The 16511-nt window shown below is 43.0% G+C and overlaps 1 protein-coding gene across 1 annotated transcript in view; it reads left to right on the forward strand.

Moving 5' to 3' along the window:
* The window catches only part of LOC115274511 (signal-regulatory protein beta-1-like), a gene marked incomplete at its 5' end in the record, with an annotated part of 18513 nt that extends 5826 nt beyond the window's left edge, over nt 1-12687 (forward strand). Inside the window, 5 exons of the mRNA XM_029917926.1 lie at nt 7662-8024; nt 11524-11550; nt 11726-11862; nt 12349-12410; nt 12574-12687. Coding sequence (XP_029773786.1) covers nt 7662-8024; nt 11524-11550; nt 11726-11856 — 521 coding nt within the window. The remainder of the gene's footprint in view (nt 1-7661; nt 8025-11523; nt 11551-11725; nt 11863-12348; nt 12411-12573) is intronic.
* Nucleotides 12688-16511: the final 3824 nt, after the last annotated feature.

Here is a 16511-nt window from a genome sequence, read left to right on the forward strand (position 1 = left end):
TATATACACCACATCTTCTTGACCCATTCATCAGGTGATGGACATTTAGGCTCTTTCCATGATTTGGCTATTGTAGAAAGTGCCACTATGAACATTGGGGTACATGTGCTCCTTTGCATCAGCACTTCTGTATCCCTTGGGTAAATCCCTAGCAGTGCTATTGCTGGGTCATAGGGGAGTTCTATCGATAGTTTTTTGAGGAGCCTCCACACTGTTTTCCAGAGTGGCTGCACCAGTTTACATTGCCACCAACAGTGTAGGAGGGTGCCCGTTTCTCCACACCCTCGCCAGCATCTATAGTCTCTTGATTTGTTCATTTTAGTGACTCTGACCGGTGTGAGGTGGTATCTCAGTGTGGTTTTGATTTGTTATTTCCCTGATGATGAGTGACGCTGAGCATCATTTAATGTGCCTCCAGTCCCAGCTTGCACTCACTCACTCAGGCAACCATGAGACTGCTGTCGATAGGGGGTCTGTCCACACACCTCTGTTCTTGGAGATCAGAAAGCTGTGGCTTTTTAATTCTTCTCAGTTTGATAATTGTGGGTGGATGGAGGTAATGGGGCTCCTTACTTCTCCATCATCTTGCCACTACCCCCACTTTCACTTTTAATATTATCTTCTGTCACACAAAATTTTTAAATTTTGATGAAGTCTAATTTACATATATTTTTATTTTGTTATGTGTCCCTTTAGATTCTTATCCAAGAAATCATCGCCAAATTCAATATCATGAGTTTTGCCTACAGTGTTTTCTCTGAGTTTTACAGATTTAGCTCCCATTTTTAGGTCTCTTCATCCAGTTGAGCTCATTTTTCTATATTGAGTAAGGTGAGGGCTCAGCTTCCTTGTTTGCATGTAGATATCCAGTTTTCCCAGCATTTCATGTTGAAAAGATTACTCTTTCCCTCATTGAATGGTCTTAACACTCTTGTTGAAAATCTTTTGACCATATATGTAAGGGTTTATTCATAGGCTCTTCATTCTATTGCATTGCTCTATATCTCCATTCATTTTCAATATTACAGTACTCTAATTATTATACTAGGTAGTAGGTTTTTAAATCAATAAATATGAGTTTTCCAACTACGTTCTTTTTCCGGATTGTTTGGTGATCTGGGTCTCTTGAGATCGCATATAAATTTTAGAATGGGCTTTTCTATTTCTGCAAAAAAAAATGCCATGGGGGTTTTGATAGCAATTGTATTGAATTTGTAGATTGCTTTAGGTAGTATTGACATCTAAACAATATGAAGTCTTCCAACACATGAACAAAGGAAGATTTTCTATTTATTTACGTCTTCTTTTATTTCTTTCGGCCATGTTTTACACTTTTTGGTGTAGTAGTCTTTCATACCCATGTGAAAATTTACTCCTACGTATTTTGTACTATTTGATGTTAGTGTAAGCAGAATTGTTTGCTAATTTCCTTTTTGAATTGGTCACCATTAGCTTATAGAAATGCACTTTATTTTTCCCATGTTTAACACTTTATTTTTTTAATATAATTTATTTTAAAATTGGCTTCCATACAACACCCAGTGTTCATCCCAACAAGTGCCCTCTCAATGCCCATCACCCACTTTCCCCTCTTCCCCACCCCTATCAACCCTCAGTTTGTTCTCCATATTTAAGAGTCTCTTGTGGTTTGCCTCCCTCCTTATTTGTGACTTTTCCCCCCTCCCCTTCCCCCATGGTCTTCTGTTACACTTCTCAAGATCCACATATGAGTGAAAACATATGGTATCTGTCTTTCTATGACTGAGTTAATTCACTTATCATTATACACTCCAGTTCCAGCCACGTTGCTGTAAATGGCATAATTTGATTCTTTCTCATTGCCAAGAAGTATTTCATAATATATATAAACCACATCTTCTTTATCCATTCATCAGTTGGTGGGCATTTAGGCTCTTTCCATAATGTGGCTATTGTTGAAAGCGCTGCTGTAAACATTTTGGTAAATTTCCCCTATGCATAAGTACTCCTGTATTCCTGGGTAAATTCTTAGCAGTGCTATTACTGGGTCATAAAGTAGTTCTATTTTTAATTTTTTGAGGAAACTCCACACTGTTTTCCAGAGTGGCTGCACCAGCTTACATTCCCACCAACAGTGCAAGAAGCTTGCCAACTCTTGACATTCTTGCCAGCATCTTTGTTTCCTGAGTTGTTCATTTAAGCCACTCTGACTGGCATAAGGTGGTATCTCAGTGTGGCTTTGATTTGTATTTCTCTGATGATGAGTGACATTGAGCATCTTTTCATGTGTCTGTTGGCCATCTGGATATCTTCTTTGGAAAAGTATCTATTCATTTATTCTGCCCATTTCTTCACTGGATTATTTGTTTTTCAGGTGTGAAGTTTGGTGAGTTTATAGATTTTGGATACTAACCCTTTATCTGATATGTCATTTGCAACTATCTTTTCCCATTCTGTTGGTTGCCTTTTAGTTTTGTTAATGTTTACTTTGCAGGGAAGACGTTTCTTATCTTGATGAGGTCCCAATAGTTCATTTTTGCTTTTAATTCCCTTGCTTTTGGAGATGTGTCAAGTAAGAAATTACTGCCGCTGAGGTCAAAGAGGCTGTTGCCTGTTTTCTCCTCTAGGGTTTTGATGGTTTCCTATCTCACATTCAGGGCTTTCATCCATTTTGAGTTCATTTTTGTGTATGGTGTAAGAAAGTGGTCTAGTTTCATTCTTCTGCAAGTTGCTGTCCAGTTCTCCCAGCACCATCTGTTAAAGAGGCTGTCTTTTATCTGTTGGATTCTCTTTCCTGCTCTGTCAAAGATTAGCTGGCCATACATTTGTGGGTCCATTTCTGGGTTCTCTATTCTATTCCATTGGTCTATGTGCCTGTTTTTGTGCCAATACCATACTGTCTTGGTGATGACAGCTTTGTAGTAGAGGCTAAAGTCTGGGATTGTGATGCCTCCTGTTTGGGTTTTCTTCATCAAGATTGCTTTGGTTATTTGGGGTCTTTTGTGGTTCCATACAAATTTTAGGATTATTTGTTCTAGCTTTGAGAAGAATGCTAGTGCAATTTTGATTGGGATTTCACTGAATGTGTAGATTGCTTTGGATAGTATTGATATTTTAACAATATTTATTCTTCCAATCCATGAGCATGGAAAAACTTTCCATTTCTTTGTGTCTTCTTCAATTACCTTCATAAGCATTCTGTGGTTTTCAGCATACAGATCTTTTACATCTTTGGTTAGGTTTATTTCTAGGTATTTTATGGTTCCTGGTGAAATGCACTTTACTTTTGACTATTTATATTGTTTTTTTCTTCCAAGATTTTATTTAAATTCAAGTTAGTTAACATATAGTGTAGTATTGGTTTTCAGGAGTAGAATTTAGTAATTCATTACTTACATAGAATAGCCAGTGATCATCACAATAACTGTGCTCCTTAATGCTCATCACTCATTTAGACCCCCAGCCACTTCCCCTCTAGAAACTTGCAGTGTTCTCTATACTTAAGAGTCTCTTATGGTTTGTTCTTCTATTTTCATCTTATTTTAGTTTTCCTTCCCTTCTCCTATATTCATCTATATTGTTTCTTAAATTCCACATGTGAGTGAAATCATCTGGTATTTGTCTTCTTCTGACCAACTTATTTTGCTTGGCATAATACATTCTAGTTCCATCCACGTCATTGCTATTGGCAATATTTCATTCTTTTTGTAGGCTGAGAAGACATACAAATGGCTGACAGACACATGAAAAAAATGCTCAACATCACTCATCACCAGTGAAATTCAAAACAAAACTACAATTAGATATCACTCATGCCTGTCAGAATAACTAAAATTAACAACTTAGGAAATAACAGATGTTGGCAAAGATGCAGAGAGAGGGAAACCTTCTTAAACTGTTGGTGGGAATGTACTGTGATGCAGCCACTCAGGAAAGCAGTATGGAGGTTCCTCAGAAAGTTAAAGACAGAGCTACCCTGTTAGCCAGCAATTGCACTACTAGGTATTTATCCAAAGTATACAAAAATACAGATTGAAGGGCACATGTACCCCAATGTTTATAGCAGCACTATCAATAGTAACCAAATTATGGAAAGAGCCCAAATGTCCATTACTGATGAATGGATACACACACACACACACATACACACACACACACACGCACACACAGTGGGATATAGCTGTTAATTGTGTATCACACAAATTAGCTGAATTCATTATTACTCTAACAGTTTATTTTTATAAGTGGAACCTTTAGGATTGCTGCCCATAAAATCATGTCATGTGAAAAGAAAGATAGTTTTACTTATTCCTTTGGAATCTGAGTGCTATTTTTTTTTTCTTGCCTAATTTCATTTTCTGGAATTTCTAGTATTGTGTTGAATAGAAGCGGTGAAGTGGGCATCCTTGCCTTGTTCTTGATCTTAGAGGAAAAGTTTTCAGACTTTTGCCATGAATGAATGTAGTAGTCATAGATTTTTCATATATGACTGTTATGCCCAGATTTTAATATCGCCCCTAAAACCAGAGACTACCTGGGAGACCGAGTCACGCATGCAAAAGCAAAGGGCTTTATTATGGGCTTAGGCTCGCCGGGGCCTAAACTCAGGCTCACAGACTTTACTGGCATGGTGGATCCATGCTGAGAGCCCCAAACAAAGGTGGGGTAGGGCTTTTATGAGTTTGGGAAGGGGGAGTTACAGGAAATTGTGACATAGGTACAGTGATCTAATTATTATTATACAATATTATTGACAGCAGGTTTAACCATTCACATTGCCTAGAGTATTTGTTACTTTTGGCGGGACCCAATCATAACATTTAGAGTATTGACCAATCAGAGTGGGCCCAAGACCCTCATGTAGGGTGTGACTAGTCTTAGCCTCCATTTGTAGGCCTACCCTTAGAAATGTTAAAGGTGTTAGCTGGTCTTTCCTGATTGGGCGTTACAAGGGTGGTCCCTCTTGCCTTGGGCAATGTGTGCCCTTCTGTTGTCTCATGGAGTCAGTTTCAGACCTGCATCCTTACATGACTATCATTTGTGTACGTTTTCATCTATTCCTAGTTTATTGATTGTTTTTATCATGAAAAATGTTGACTTTTGTCAAATAATTTTCTGCATCAAATGACATGGCTATGTGTTTTTTTTCTTCATTCTATAAATGTAGTCTATCACATTGTCTGATTTTCATATGCTGAATCATCCTAGCATTCCAGGAAGAAATCCCACTCGACAATTGTGTATAATTCTTCTAATGTGCTGTTGGGCTTGGTTTGCTAATGTTCTGTTGAGCATTGTTGCATCAATATTCAGGCAAGATACTGGTCTGTAGTTCTTGTAGTGCTTTTGTTGGCTTTGATATCAGAATAACGCCACCCTGAAAATGAGTCTCAGAATAACCCTGAGTGACTTAAGAGTCTTCCTTCCTCTTTAATTTTTTGGAATGGTTTGAAGAAGATTAGTGTTATCATTTCTTTAAATATTTGGAAGGATTAACCAGTGAAACTAAGTGCTCTTGTGCTTTTCTTTATTGAGAAATTTTGATTACTGATTCAATCATCCTACTAGTGATAGTCTATTCAGATTTTCTGTCTTCAAAATTAGTCTTGATAAGTTGTGTGTGCCTAGAAATTTGACCATTTAATCTAAGTTGCTCATTTTATTGGTGTACAATTGTTTTATGTACTCTTTTAGAGTCCCCTTTATTTCTATAAAATGCCTACAGTGGAGCACCTGGGTGGCTCAGTTGGTTAAGCATCCAACTTTGGCTCAGGTCATGATCTCACAGTTTGTGGGTTTGAGTCCCGCATCAGGCTTTGTGCTGACAGCTCAGAGCCTGGAGCCCGATTCAGATTCTGTGTCTCCCTCTCTCTCTGACCCTCTCCTGCTCATGCTGTCTCTCTCTGTCTCTCAAAAATAAATAAATAAAATAAAATAAAATAAAATGCCTATGAATGTCTTTCTCATTTTTTCTGGTTTAGTTGATGGAGTTCTCTCTCTCTCTCTCTCATTAGTCAATCTAGCTAAAGTTTTGTCAATGATGTTGGTCTTTCTGAACAATTACTTTTGCTTTTGTTGGTTTTCCCTGTAGTTTTTCTATACACATTTTATTTATCTCTATACTAGTCCTTTTTATTTCCTTCATTCTGCTAGTTATTTTTCTATTATTTTATTCTGGGGGTTATTTTTCTCTTCTCTTTCTGATTTTTTAAGGTCCGTAGGTGTTCATTAATTTGTGATCTTTCCTCTCTTTAAAAGTAGCATTATGGCCATAAATTTCCCTCTAGCACTGTTTTCACTGCAGATTGTAGGTTTTGGCAAATTGTGTTTCCATTTTCATTCATCTCAAGGTGTTCTCTAATTTCCCTTGTGATTCTTTATTTGCAGTTTTGATATTTTAAGAGTGTTGTTTTATTTCTATATATTTGAGAATATTCAATTTCTACTTCTGTTGTTGATTTGTAGTTTTATTTTACAAACTGTTTCACCAATTCACTTCTTGAAGAGTCCTTCTTCTAGATTCCAGTAAATTGCCTGCTCATTCAGCCTGGGTGATGATGGCCCACACAAAGGGTTATTTTTATGGTAACTGCTTTCTGTAATGGTCCCGGAAGACATGCATTGTAGACAGAACAATGGCCCCTCAAAGAGGTCCATATCCTAATATCCAGAACCTATGAATAGCTTTGTTTATATGGTAAAAGAGATTTTGCAGAACTGATTAACTGAAGACTATTAAACAAGGAGATTATCTTAGATATCAAAGTGGCCCAAATATATTCACAAGAGTCCTTATAAGAAGGAGGAAGGGAAGTCAGAGAATGACAAGTGACAATAGAAGCAAAAATTTGTGATCATAAGAAGATGGGGATGATGAGAAAAAGATGTGGGCAGCTTCTAGAATTTGGAAAGACAAAAACGCAGACCTCCAGAACAAATTGAACTTGGCTGCCCCTTGATTTTAGTCCAGCAACACCAATTTGGACTCCTGATCTTGTGAATTATAAGACGGTACATTTATGCAGTTTTGAGGCACTGCATTTTTAATAGTTGGTTACAGCAGCATTCAGACACTAATAAATAATGATTGTAGTATGGGGAAAACCCCAAAGGTTTGAAACACTGGTTTACTTCTCATTTAGCTACACATTTATGATGTGTTGAAATCTCTGCCTATCACTGTCATTCAGTTATCCAGACTGATGGAACCGACTCCAATATGTGCATGTGGTGTGGAGGAGGGAAGTTGATCCATAGAGGCTCTTGAAGTTAAATGCACAGCCCAGAAAATACATCCATCACTTCAGTTCACACACAATGGTCTAAAGCAGTATGATGGTACCACTGAATGCAAACATTCAAAAAGTGTAACACTCCTTACAGCCAGCAAGTGAACAAGCAGAGTCATTTGATGAAGCGCGGCACTTTCAGAGAGGGCCGAGGCACTCAAATCTGCCATGTGCCACATCACGGAATCTCTCAATGATTTAGTGTCCTCAACTGTAATAGGGTCCCGTGTACAGGCTCATCGTGAGGGTTACGTACCGTGTCTGTGCAGCGTGCTGAACTCAAGGCCCACTCGCGGGGTGCACTCGGTCAGTGAAAGCTGTTGTGGGGAAACACTTGAGAAGACAGACAGGATCACACGAGGATGAGAAATACCTGCTTTGTGTTCCCTCCAGGTGTGGCAGGTGAGGCGGAGCTGCAGGTGATCCAGCCGGACAAGTCGGTGTCTGTGGCAGCCGGACAGACGGCCTCTCTGCGCTGCACCGTGACCTCCCTGCACCCCCTTGGGAAGGTGGAGTGGTTCAAGGGGACAGGGCCAGGCCGGGAGTCAATCTTCAGCTTCAGAGGAGGAGACCACCTCCCGCAGCCTCGAGTAACAAAGGTTGCAGACGCCACAAAGAGAAACAACACGGACTTTTCCATCCACATCGCTAACATCACCCCAGCGGACGCCGGTACCTACTACTGTGTGAAGTTCCAGAAAGGGACCCCTGATGTGGAGTTTAAGTCTGGACCCGGCACCCAGGTCACCATGAGCCGTGAGTATGGTGTGGGCCTTCTTTGTCCCCTGGTTGTCACAACAAGTCAATAAAAATACCCTCCACTGTCTGAGCAACAGATAAGGATCAGGTGCTGTGGTGAGTGCTCCTGAATTCAGCCCCTTACATGGATCAGAGAAGTTGAGGCCTGGAGTGGTTGTGCTATTTGCTCAAGGCCCCACAGTTGGTAAAAGGTGGGGAAATCTGAAACCTTAGTCAGCAGGCTCCAAGCTCTTCCCTTTTCCAATCCTGACCAGCTCTCTGGTTCCAGCAATGAAGGACTGAAGGGCTGAGTGGCTCACTCAGTCACAAAGCCTCACCTCACCCTTGCCTCTCGAGAGACCTCCATTCAATGTGGCCAGTGTTCCCTTTACTCAGCACTTACTAAGCACCTGCTGTGTGCAGGCTCTGCTCTGGGTGCTGTGGGAGAAGCAGGGAACAAAATAGGCAAAGGCTTCTCTCTATGAAGCTTATGTTCCCTTCCCTTCCAATGAGGACAAGTGCACTCAGGGAAGGGATGTGGGACAATGTCTTTCTTTCATCTTCAGAAAAGTCACAGTGAGAAGCAGCACAGGCTCATGGTTTACTCTGACAGCCCAGTTTGGAGAAGATGCCAGAGGTTGGGTATTTGCTGTGGATCCGTCCAGAAAACCCTCACGTGATTCAGGGGCTAACTCATGTAAAAGCAACTGAGTCTTCCCACATCCTTTGGCTGTAAGGCAGGGAAGGTGGCTTTCCTAATTGTGCAGGTATTACAGAAGTTCCCAGCAGTGCGTCCTTTGTCTAAGCACCACAGCTTTGTCACATCACCACAGGCAGATATGTGCCACTAGTAGACTGCTTCTACCCCTTCTGCAAGCTGCCCATTTAGGTGAAGCCCCGAATGAGAACAGATGAAGAAGGAGGACCCTGGATGGCCAAATGCTCTATCTTCAACATGAAAGCTACTCTTTGTCACCAGAGCTATAGGGAGGGGCCTCCTCTTCCCTGCTATAGGTGGGGACACTGAGGCTGAGGGGATCTGATCTGAGTAGGTAAAAGAAGCCAGGATTAAACCCCAAGCAGTCTGAGTCATAGCCTTGCTCTCTTCACACTCACTGTATTGGTCAAAGTGGGAGAAGAATCCAACCTTCTTCTTGAAAATCTTGCATTGTTCTCTTACAATGTCCCTGACTCCCTGTATCAGGATCCTATTGCTACTTGTGGCTTAAAATGACACATATTCTTTTCTTCCATTTCTAGAAGGAGAAAGACTAAAATGAGTTGTCAGGGCTACATTCTTTCTAAGGACCCTGGGGAATGGGGGAGAGTCTGTCTTCTTGCTGTTCCACCCCCAGGGTCCTGTTCCAGACTATCCTCTGCTGCAGTCAATGCCTCCTGCTCCCACTCTCCTGCCTCCCTCCTTCACTTGTAAAGGTCTCTGTGATTACGTTGGCTCCACTCTGATAATCCAAGATAATGACCCACTCAAAACCCCATCTAATGACCATGCAGTCTCTCTTGCCATGTAAGGTACCATATTCACAGACTCTGAGGGATCTGGGCCAATCATCCTAAGTCCTAAGTCAAGCATACTTTGAAGCAGTTTCCTATAATCTGTCCTGAAGTGCAGGGCATATTTCAATATTTTATAATTTAAGATGGATTTAATATTGGCAGTGGGATTTCTAAATAACTCTTAGGCCCCTTGGCTAGCTGCCCTTGTCCTTTCACCTGCCTTTTCCTGCGGCTGGTGAGAATGGATGGGCAACAGCATAAGAGACTGAGTTTTTGGATTTGGCGAATTTTCTCTTTTGTCTCACAGAGATTTTGCAGTTTGGCCATTGCTCTTCAAGGACTATTGAGAGCCAGGTTTCCAGAGAATTTACTGTCCTTTTATTGTTTTTTCTTTGGGTTTAGAAGCTATATTCAGAGATGAATAACTACGGTGCTGCCTTGTCCTTAGCAGACACAAGTGCCCCAAGGGCTTTAAATGTCTTGTCCCCAGAGTCTCTATCCCACATCAATATCTGTCTCCCGTATTTTTCCACCTGGGCCCTATTCTGGAAAAGCAGGTACATTGAAGCTGAGAATTCAATCTTCTCTGTAGTGCTGATGTTCTGATGAGAATGGTGAATCTACTTATGTCCTGAGCTTTTTCTGCCCTCCGGCTCTAGGAGGTGTGAGTCTCCAATGTTGTCTGGATGTCCTCTTTCACACATGACCCTTCATGTATGATTCATTGGTCTTAGTTTGCATTGTCTTTCTCTGAAAGGTTGATGCTCAGCAACACCCATCCAACTCCATAGTTCTTATAATTATCAGGCTCATATCCAGATTACAAGGGCACTCCCGTCCTCTGCTTCCATCATCCCTGGACACCACTGTGAGCTTTTAGCAGTGACAATAGGAGGGAAGGCTAGATAGGCCCTACCCCTGCTCTGCCACCCACCAGTCAAGGGACCTCTTGACCACTCAGCTGACTGAGACCAAGGTCTGTATCTGCATATTAGAGCTTGGTTTCCAGACCCCTCCCAGACAAACTCCACAGGTCAACTGCCTTGGGAAGCAAACTCTAAGTTATATGAGAAGGGGGCAAACTCACTGTGGAGTGTTGCCCAATTCACATGCATGTGAGACAAGACTGGCAAAGGGAGACATTGAACACAATGCAGCACAGAAGAGTCATACTTGGACAGAGAACAGGTGAGCTGGATGCCATTTTTGGCTTTTTTATGGAGCAGTGGGGTGAAACCTCTGTACCCGCTCTTCCTCCAGGCCCCTGCCCTCTAGAAGCAGGCGCAAACATGGGCAATGCAACTCTTTCAACTGAGAAAAAGTGCAGAGGGCCACCCAGCTGAGACTTGCCATCTTCCAACACACCAGGTGTAAAAATGGGTCTTTGCCTCTTCCTCCATGATTATTCCATATATTTCAAACACTTATTGGAATTTCTTGATGTAAATATGAGAGCAAAACCCAATCATTGTAAAAAGGCAAAGAATCTGAAGCTATGCATCCAGATCCAGTGATCTATGTGCAACAGAAAGATGTTACCAGATGTTGACACTGGGGTCTGGGTGGGCTGGATGGTGTTTGAAGCCCCATTTCTTTACCTCTCTAGGGTGTTGTCCAGGCAACAGATCTCACGAGGTCAGGTTACCTTGGGGTCTCCTTCAACATGGTTCTTCAACAAGAACGTGGGGTCATTGAGTCCCATGCAAGGCAGTCTTGCACCTCACTCACCATGACACTTTCTTCACTTTATTTGAGGCTGCGCTGACACTCATTCCTATGACCTTGAGAGGTTGGGCATGTCTTGGTCTAAAGACAAGGTCTGGGAGTCATCCTGTAGGACAGCAGTGAGGGATTTCTCAATCAGCTTGTGACCCTCCATAAACTATAAGCCTGTTCCCTCTTCAGAAAGATGTAAGACCTACCCCACTGGGTTTTGGGGACCAAGTCAGTAAAACTCACTTGCCAGTTACTGAGTGCTCATTGTCTCCATCTCTTCCCTCAGGATGGAAAGCTGGCAGCCTGGGAAAAGGTGAGTGAAATGAAGTACTTCTTACCCTGAGATCTTCCTTGAGCCTTTCACAGGGAGATTCATGAGCTTCAGAGCATTGATAGGTCCAGCTCCCCTTAGATGGAGTAAGTGGAGGGCCCTGGGAGTGGACTCCTGGATCTCTCTCTAATGTTGCATCCTGTCCCTTCATTTCCAGACCTAGAACTCTCCACTCCACTTCTGGTGACTCTCTCCCTGGGTCCCAAGATGCTGCTGCTCATTGTTACCTCTGCCATCTATGCCCACAGGAAACAAGGATTGACTATGAATTATGGACAAGGAGGGTAGGCCAAGGTCAGTCCCAGAAGGAGCCAGATCAGCAGGAGGGACAGCCCACAGGTCACATAGGGTCAGCACCCACCTGGAGTAAAGAGCAGGTAATGCACCTCTGTCAACACCCTCTGGAGCCTCAAGGATTGCTCCGAGAGGTTCCCAACTCCCAGGAAGGCTGTGGGGTCCTGCAGGAAGTGGGTGGGATCAAGAGCTGTCAAAAGATGTGCACAGAGTCCTAGGGTTTCTCAGAAGGAAGTGTGTAGAGTGGCTAGATGGGGGCCAACCTGATGGGAAACCCCTTGGAGACCATCTATAGATTATTAGGGTACAAGGAAGGAGTCCACAGTTAGAGGAATGCTGCTGGGTGCCCGCTGGCTGCTCTGGGGACAGCTCCCACTCTGACCTTCTGTGGGACAGACTAGAGGGGTCGGGGAGGGGATCAGGACCTAGGGAGGAAGGCTTAGGAGGCAGAGTCCATGTCAGGGGCTGCCTGTCCTCTCACAACAGGTGTCCTGGGAGGAAAATAGCACCAAAGACATAGGAGACACATGGAGAACATTTCTGGAATGGTGAGCAGATCATGAAATGTGAACATGGGTCCTCAGCTCCTTCCTCCCCTGCTACATGCCACCCTCAGTCTCTGCCTCCTCCTTCCTTCCCTGAGGGGACCAGAATAAAACAAAGAGCAACTAGAAGCTTCCACAACTCTGCCCCAAATGCCTGCTTTTACAGAGACCCACCTGCCCACAGTTCCTGCTGCTCCTTCTCACCACCCTTGATGCCCCAGAGCTGAGTCTTCATACCTGGGTCTGAGCAGGGGCCATGGGAACGTGCTCTGGAAACTGACACACGGATATCTTCCTAGAATGTGAGAAACAGGTCACATGTTCACATACCAGTCTATCTTTCACCCATTTCCTGGGTACTGTGACCTAAACTACACACTCAAAGCCATGCTCTCATGGGTCATTCCTGCCAACTGCCAGACTCCCCAGCCTGGGTGAAGTTCTCCAAGCCTCCTGAATACAAATGAACCCCATCCCAGTTTGAAGAAGAGAAGGGATTCTCCTTCCTCTTTGCCTACATGTCCTTCTACTCAAACCCACAGAGGAATATTTCCTCCTCTTCCTGTTACGGGAACACTAGCTCTTCTTTCACCTTCATCCTCCCCCACCCCCCTGCTCATGTACACGTGCTGGCAGTCCAGAAGTCAGGACCCTTCCATGATTTCCTTCTTCATATCTCATGTTCATTTCTGCCTTCATAAAGCTATGTCCAGTGGTGAGATGGTAGATGTTAAACAATCCACTTCTCAGAAGGAAAAAGAAGCCTGATTTGTAGTGCTTGTCAACTTCTGTGGTGTCTACACTCCCAATGTGACCAATTTCAAGCTGCCAACAGTTGAACAACTAGCTTGCAAAATTCCTGAAAAGCTCTCAGGTGTGAGTGCAAGCCTCCTCCTGCACACCAGTGAGCTCCTCCCAGAACCTGCACACTGCTCACTCCTGGGCTGCTCCACAGTTATGGCCAAGAGCATCCCTTCCTGGACCATTGCTACATCTCTAACAGGCTCTCCAGTTTCAGCCATGGTGATCCTGTGGAAGTGGAAGTCAAACTGTATCCCTCCTCTGTTTCTTCCCCTTACAGATGTGCATCTTCAGTCTCTCCCTCCTTCAAGCTCTGTTGACAAGTCACTTTATTAAAAGCACCTTCCATAAACCATCCCACATAAAATATCAATTCCACTTTCTCCCTCTGTTTTCATAGCTCATCCCCAAACTGAGTTGTTTCCTAGAACTTAAGATCAGCTGACGTGATAAATTGAGACAGTGCTCACTTTGCACAGTGCTCACAGGACCAAAGCAATGACGGTGCAGTTGAAACCATGTGAAGTGACCTAGATAATCACTGGGAAAAGACACAATTTTTCTGTGACCTATTAAAAAAACAACAACCTTTTCCCAACACATTGGAAAGCCTTGAACTATCAGTTAGGAATGTATAGGGACACGAACAAAAACAGTAGAACTGTTATTCATTTGGTATTCAGTTGTTGAAAACACTAGAAATGTTGAAAAAGGAGGTGTTTTATCTTTTGTAAAGACTTATCTAGAGTAGTTTGCAGAGTGTTTGCCTTCTTCTAACTGTAGTCTCACTCCTTTCTCATTTGGGATCAGCTTCTAACACTCCATCCCTTGCACTTCCAAAGCTGCAATATCTTTACAACATTAATGTGAATATATGCTAGTGTCACTCCCTCTGGGACATTTCCCACCACCCATCTCCCCTTCCTCATATACCTGGTAAGTTTCCCTTCACTCTGCTCCTCTGGCTGCATGTCTAGACTCTGGAAAACATATATCTCTGGCAGCATTCCCTTGAAAGTCGTCATGGCTTCATGAGTCCCTCCTACATTCAGTTTGAACTTCACCTCTAGCCTCATCTTTTTTCATTTCTCCTGTGCACTTTCAGCTTTGTGCCCACATTTTTCTGCCATTTTTTCACTTTAGTACAATGTCACCCAGATTTATCATGGGATGACCAGGAGACTACACAACCACTGCTTTGCTATTGTGGCAAACACACATCACAACTCAATGCTCATGGCACCCTGATCTCAGACTTCCAGCCTCCTTAACACTGAGAAATAAGTTCCTGCTGTTCAAGGCATCTAGTTTACAGTGTTTTTTTCTGGTAGCCCAAGCCAAGACAAAATCTAGATAAATTATAGACTTTGATTAATCATAATGTATCAATATTAGTTCATTAAATTATAACATGTACCATATTACTGTAAGACATTAATAAGAGAGGAAACTGTGCAGCTGTATATTGAAACTTTGTATGATTGTTGTTTTTTCTAAATGTAAAGCTTTCACAACATTGAGTCCAAAAAATAAAAAAATAAAAACTTCAACATCTTATCTTCAGCTCCATATCTTCTTCTTGCACCCCCTTGGGGGACACTGCAAGGAAATGAATAGTGGGAAGATTTTGTGTTTGTATCCAGGCTTTATCTCACTCCAGGTCTCAGGTTCCTTCTCCTCCTTCCTCTGTTCTTTGCCAGAGCTCATTCCAGAGCCAGGCACTCAGGGATTCCAGAAGGAGCTGCTTCTCCATCCCCATGATAGTCATCCCAAACATTTCCAAGTAATAAGGCCCAGATTAGTCCAAGTGTAGTCAGAGAACTCAGGGCCCCTAGGGGATGTGGGGGTAGTTCTAAGGACCTCTACAGAGAAGGCAGTTAATTCATGTGCTGAGCCCAAGGCACTGAGGTGGAAGGGGTTCTGCAGAGCATGGTGGATGCTGTGGCTTCAGAAGGTGGTCCTCAGCTGTCACCCTCTTTTGGATGACCTCAGCTGAGGAGAGCCACCATGCCCAAGGTCACACCTGGGAACCTGCCACACCCAATGGCTCCTCACCATGGGGATGGAAAGGCCCAGCCCTCCCACCCCAGCTCAGGATAACTCTGAACTATCATCCTAGCACCAGATTACACAGGAGATCCTCTGAATCTTCACTGGGACCTCACTGCAGCTCAACTTCTTCTAAACACTCCCACTCCCTTCTCCCTTCCATGAGTTTGATCCTAAAAGTGCTTCCTGAAAATGACCTGCTTGCTAATATTCACATCAATATCTGTTTCCCAAGGAACCCAATGTGGAACAAAGAGGCTGTGGTCAGTGCCAGAAAAGGTGGGATCCTTTGTCCCCAGGGGCCAAGCCAGTCATGGAAGGATGGATTGTTTACATTATCACTACCATATACCATGCACACAACCCACATACCATATACCATATGCCACAAGCCATATACAATATACCATATACCATACACTGTATGCCATATACCACATACTATATACCATATACCACTCTAAAGAAGAGCAATGGAAAACCATAAAACTTTTATGCAAAAAGGGATATAGTCATATCTGTGTTCTAGAAGACCACCTTGGATGAAGGAGAAGGTAGAGCTTAGACTGGGAAAAACATGATGGGGGTAGCCTATTAGGAAGTAATAGTTTTCATTCAGGCAAGAAATGATGATGGAGATGGAGAAATGGATTCAACAGGTATTTAGGAGGTTAAATAGGGCCAGTAGCAGGCAGACAAGAGTGGATAAGTGGAGGTGTAGAACATGGGTCCCTTTGTGGTTTGACCCCAACATGGGGTAGAGGATGTGCCACATACTGAACAGAGTTGAGGGGGATAAGAAAACGCCCAAGTTCAGACTATGAACTCAGGTTTGAATATATGAGCTATATAAATGAAAATTACAGGGTTAAGGGGTGTATAAGTGAGCCTCCAAGAAGTGGATTCAGGATTGGATTCTTGACTACATCTGGTTGCGAATCCAGTGCTATTGACCATGAAGGCACTAAAAATCCTAGTCTCTGAAGAGTTTAGAGTCTGATGTAAAGTGTGAAGTCCACTGGAGGTGAACAAAAGATTTAGATGCTGGAGACTGAAGCAAAGATCCTGTTCATCCCTAAGTGGGAACCATGGATGGCCTCCCAGCATGGAATCCATCATTCCAGAACAGTGTGATACAATGGTGACATCACAAAGGGCGGGGAGTCTTGTCATCTCATATAGGCACTTTCACCTCCCTCTACATTCTCCTCTTGTTCTAACACCTCTCTCGGCCTTAACATCCTGTTGATCCCT

Source organism: Suricata suricatta, chromosome 12 (assembly GCF_006229205.1).
Source record: "Suricata suricatta isolate VVHF042 chromosome 12, meerkat_22Aug2017_6uvM2_HiC, whole genome shotgun sequence".
NCBI lineage: Eukaryota > Metazoa > Chordata > Mammalia > Carnivora > Herpestidae > Suricata > Suricata suricatta.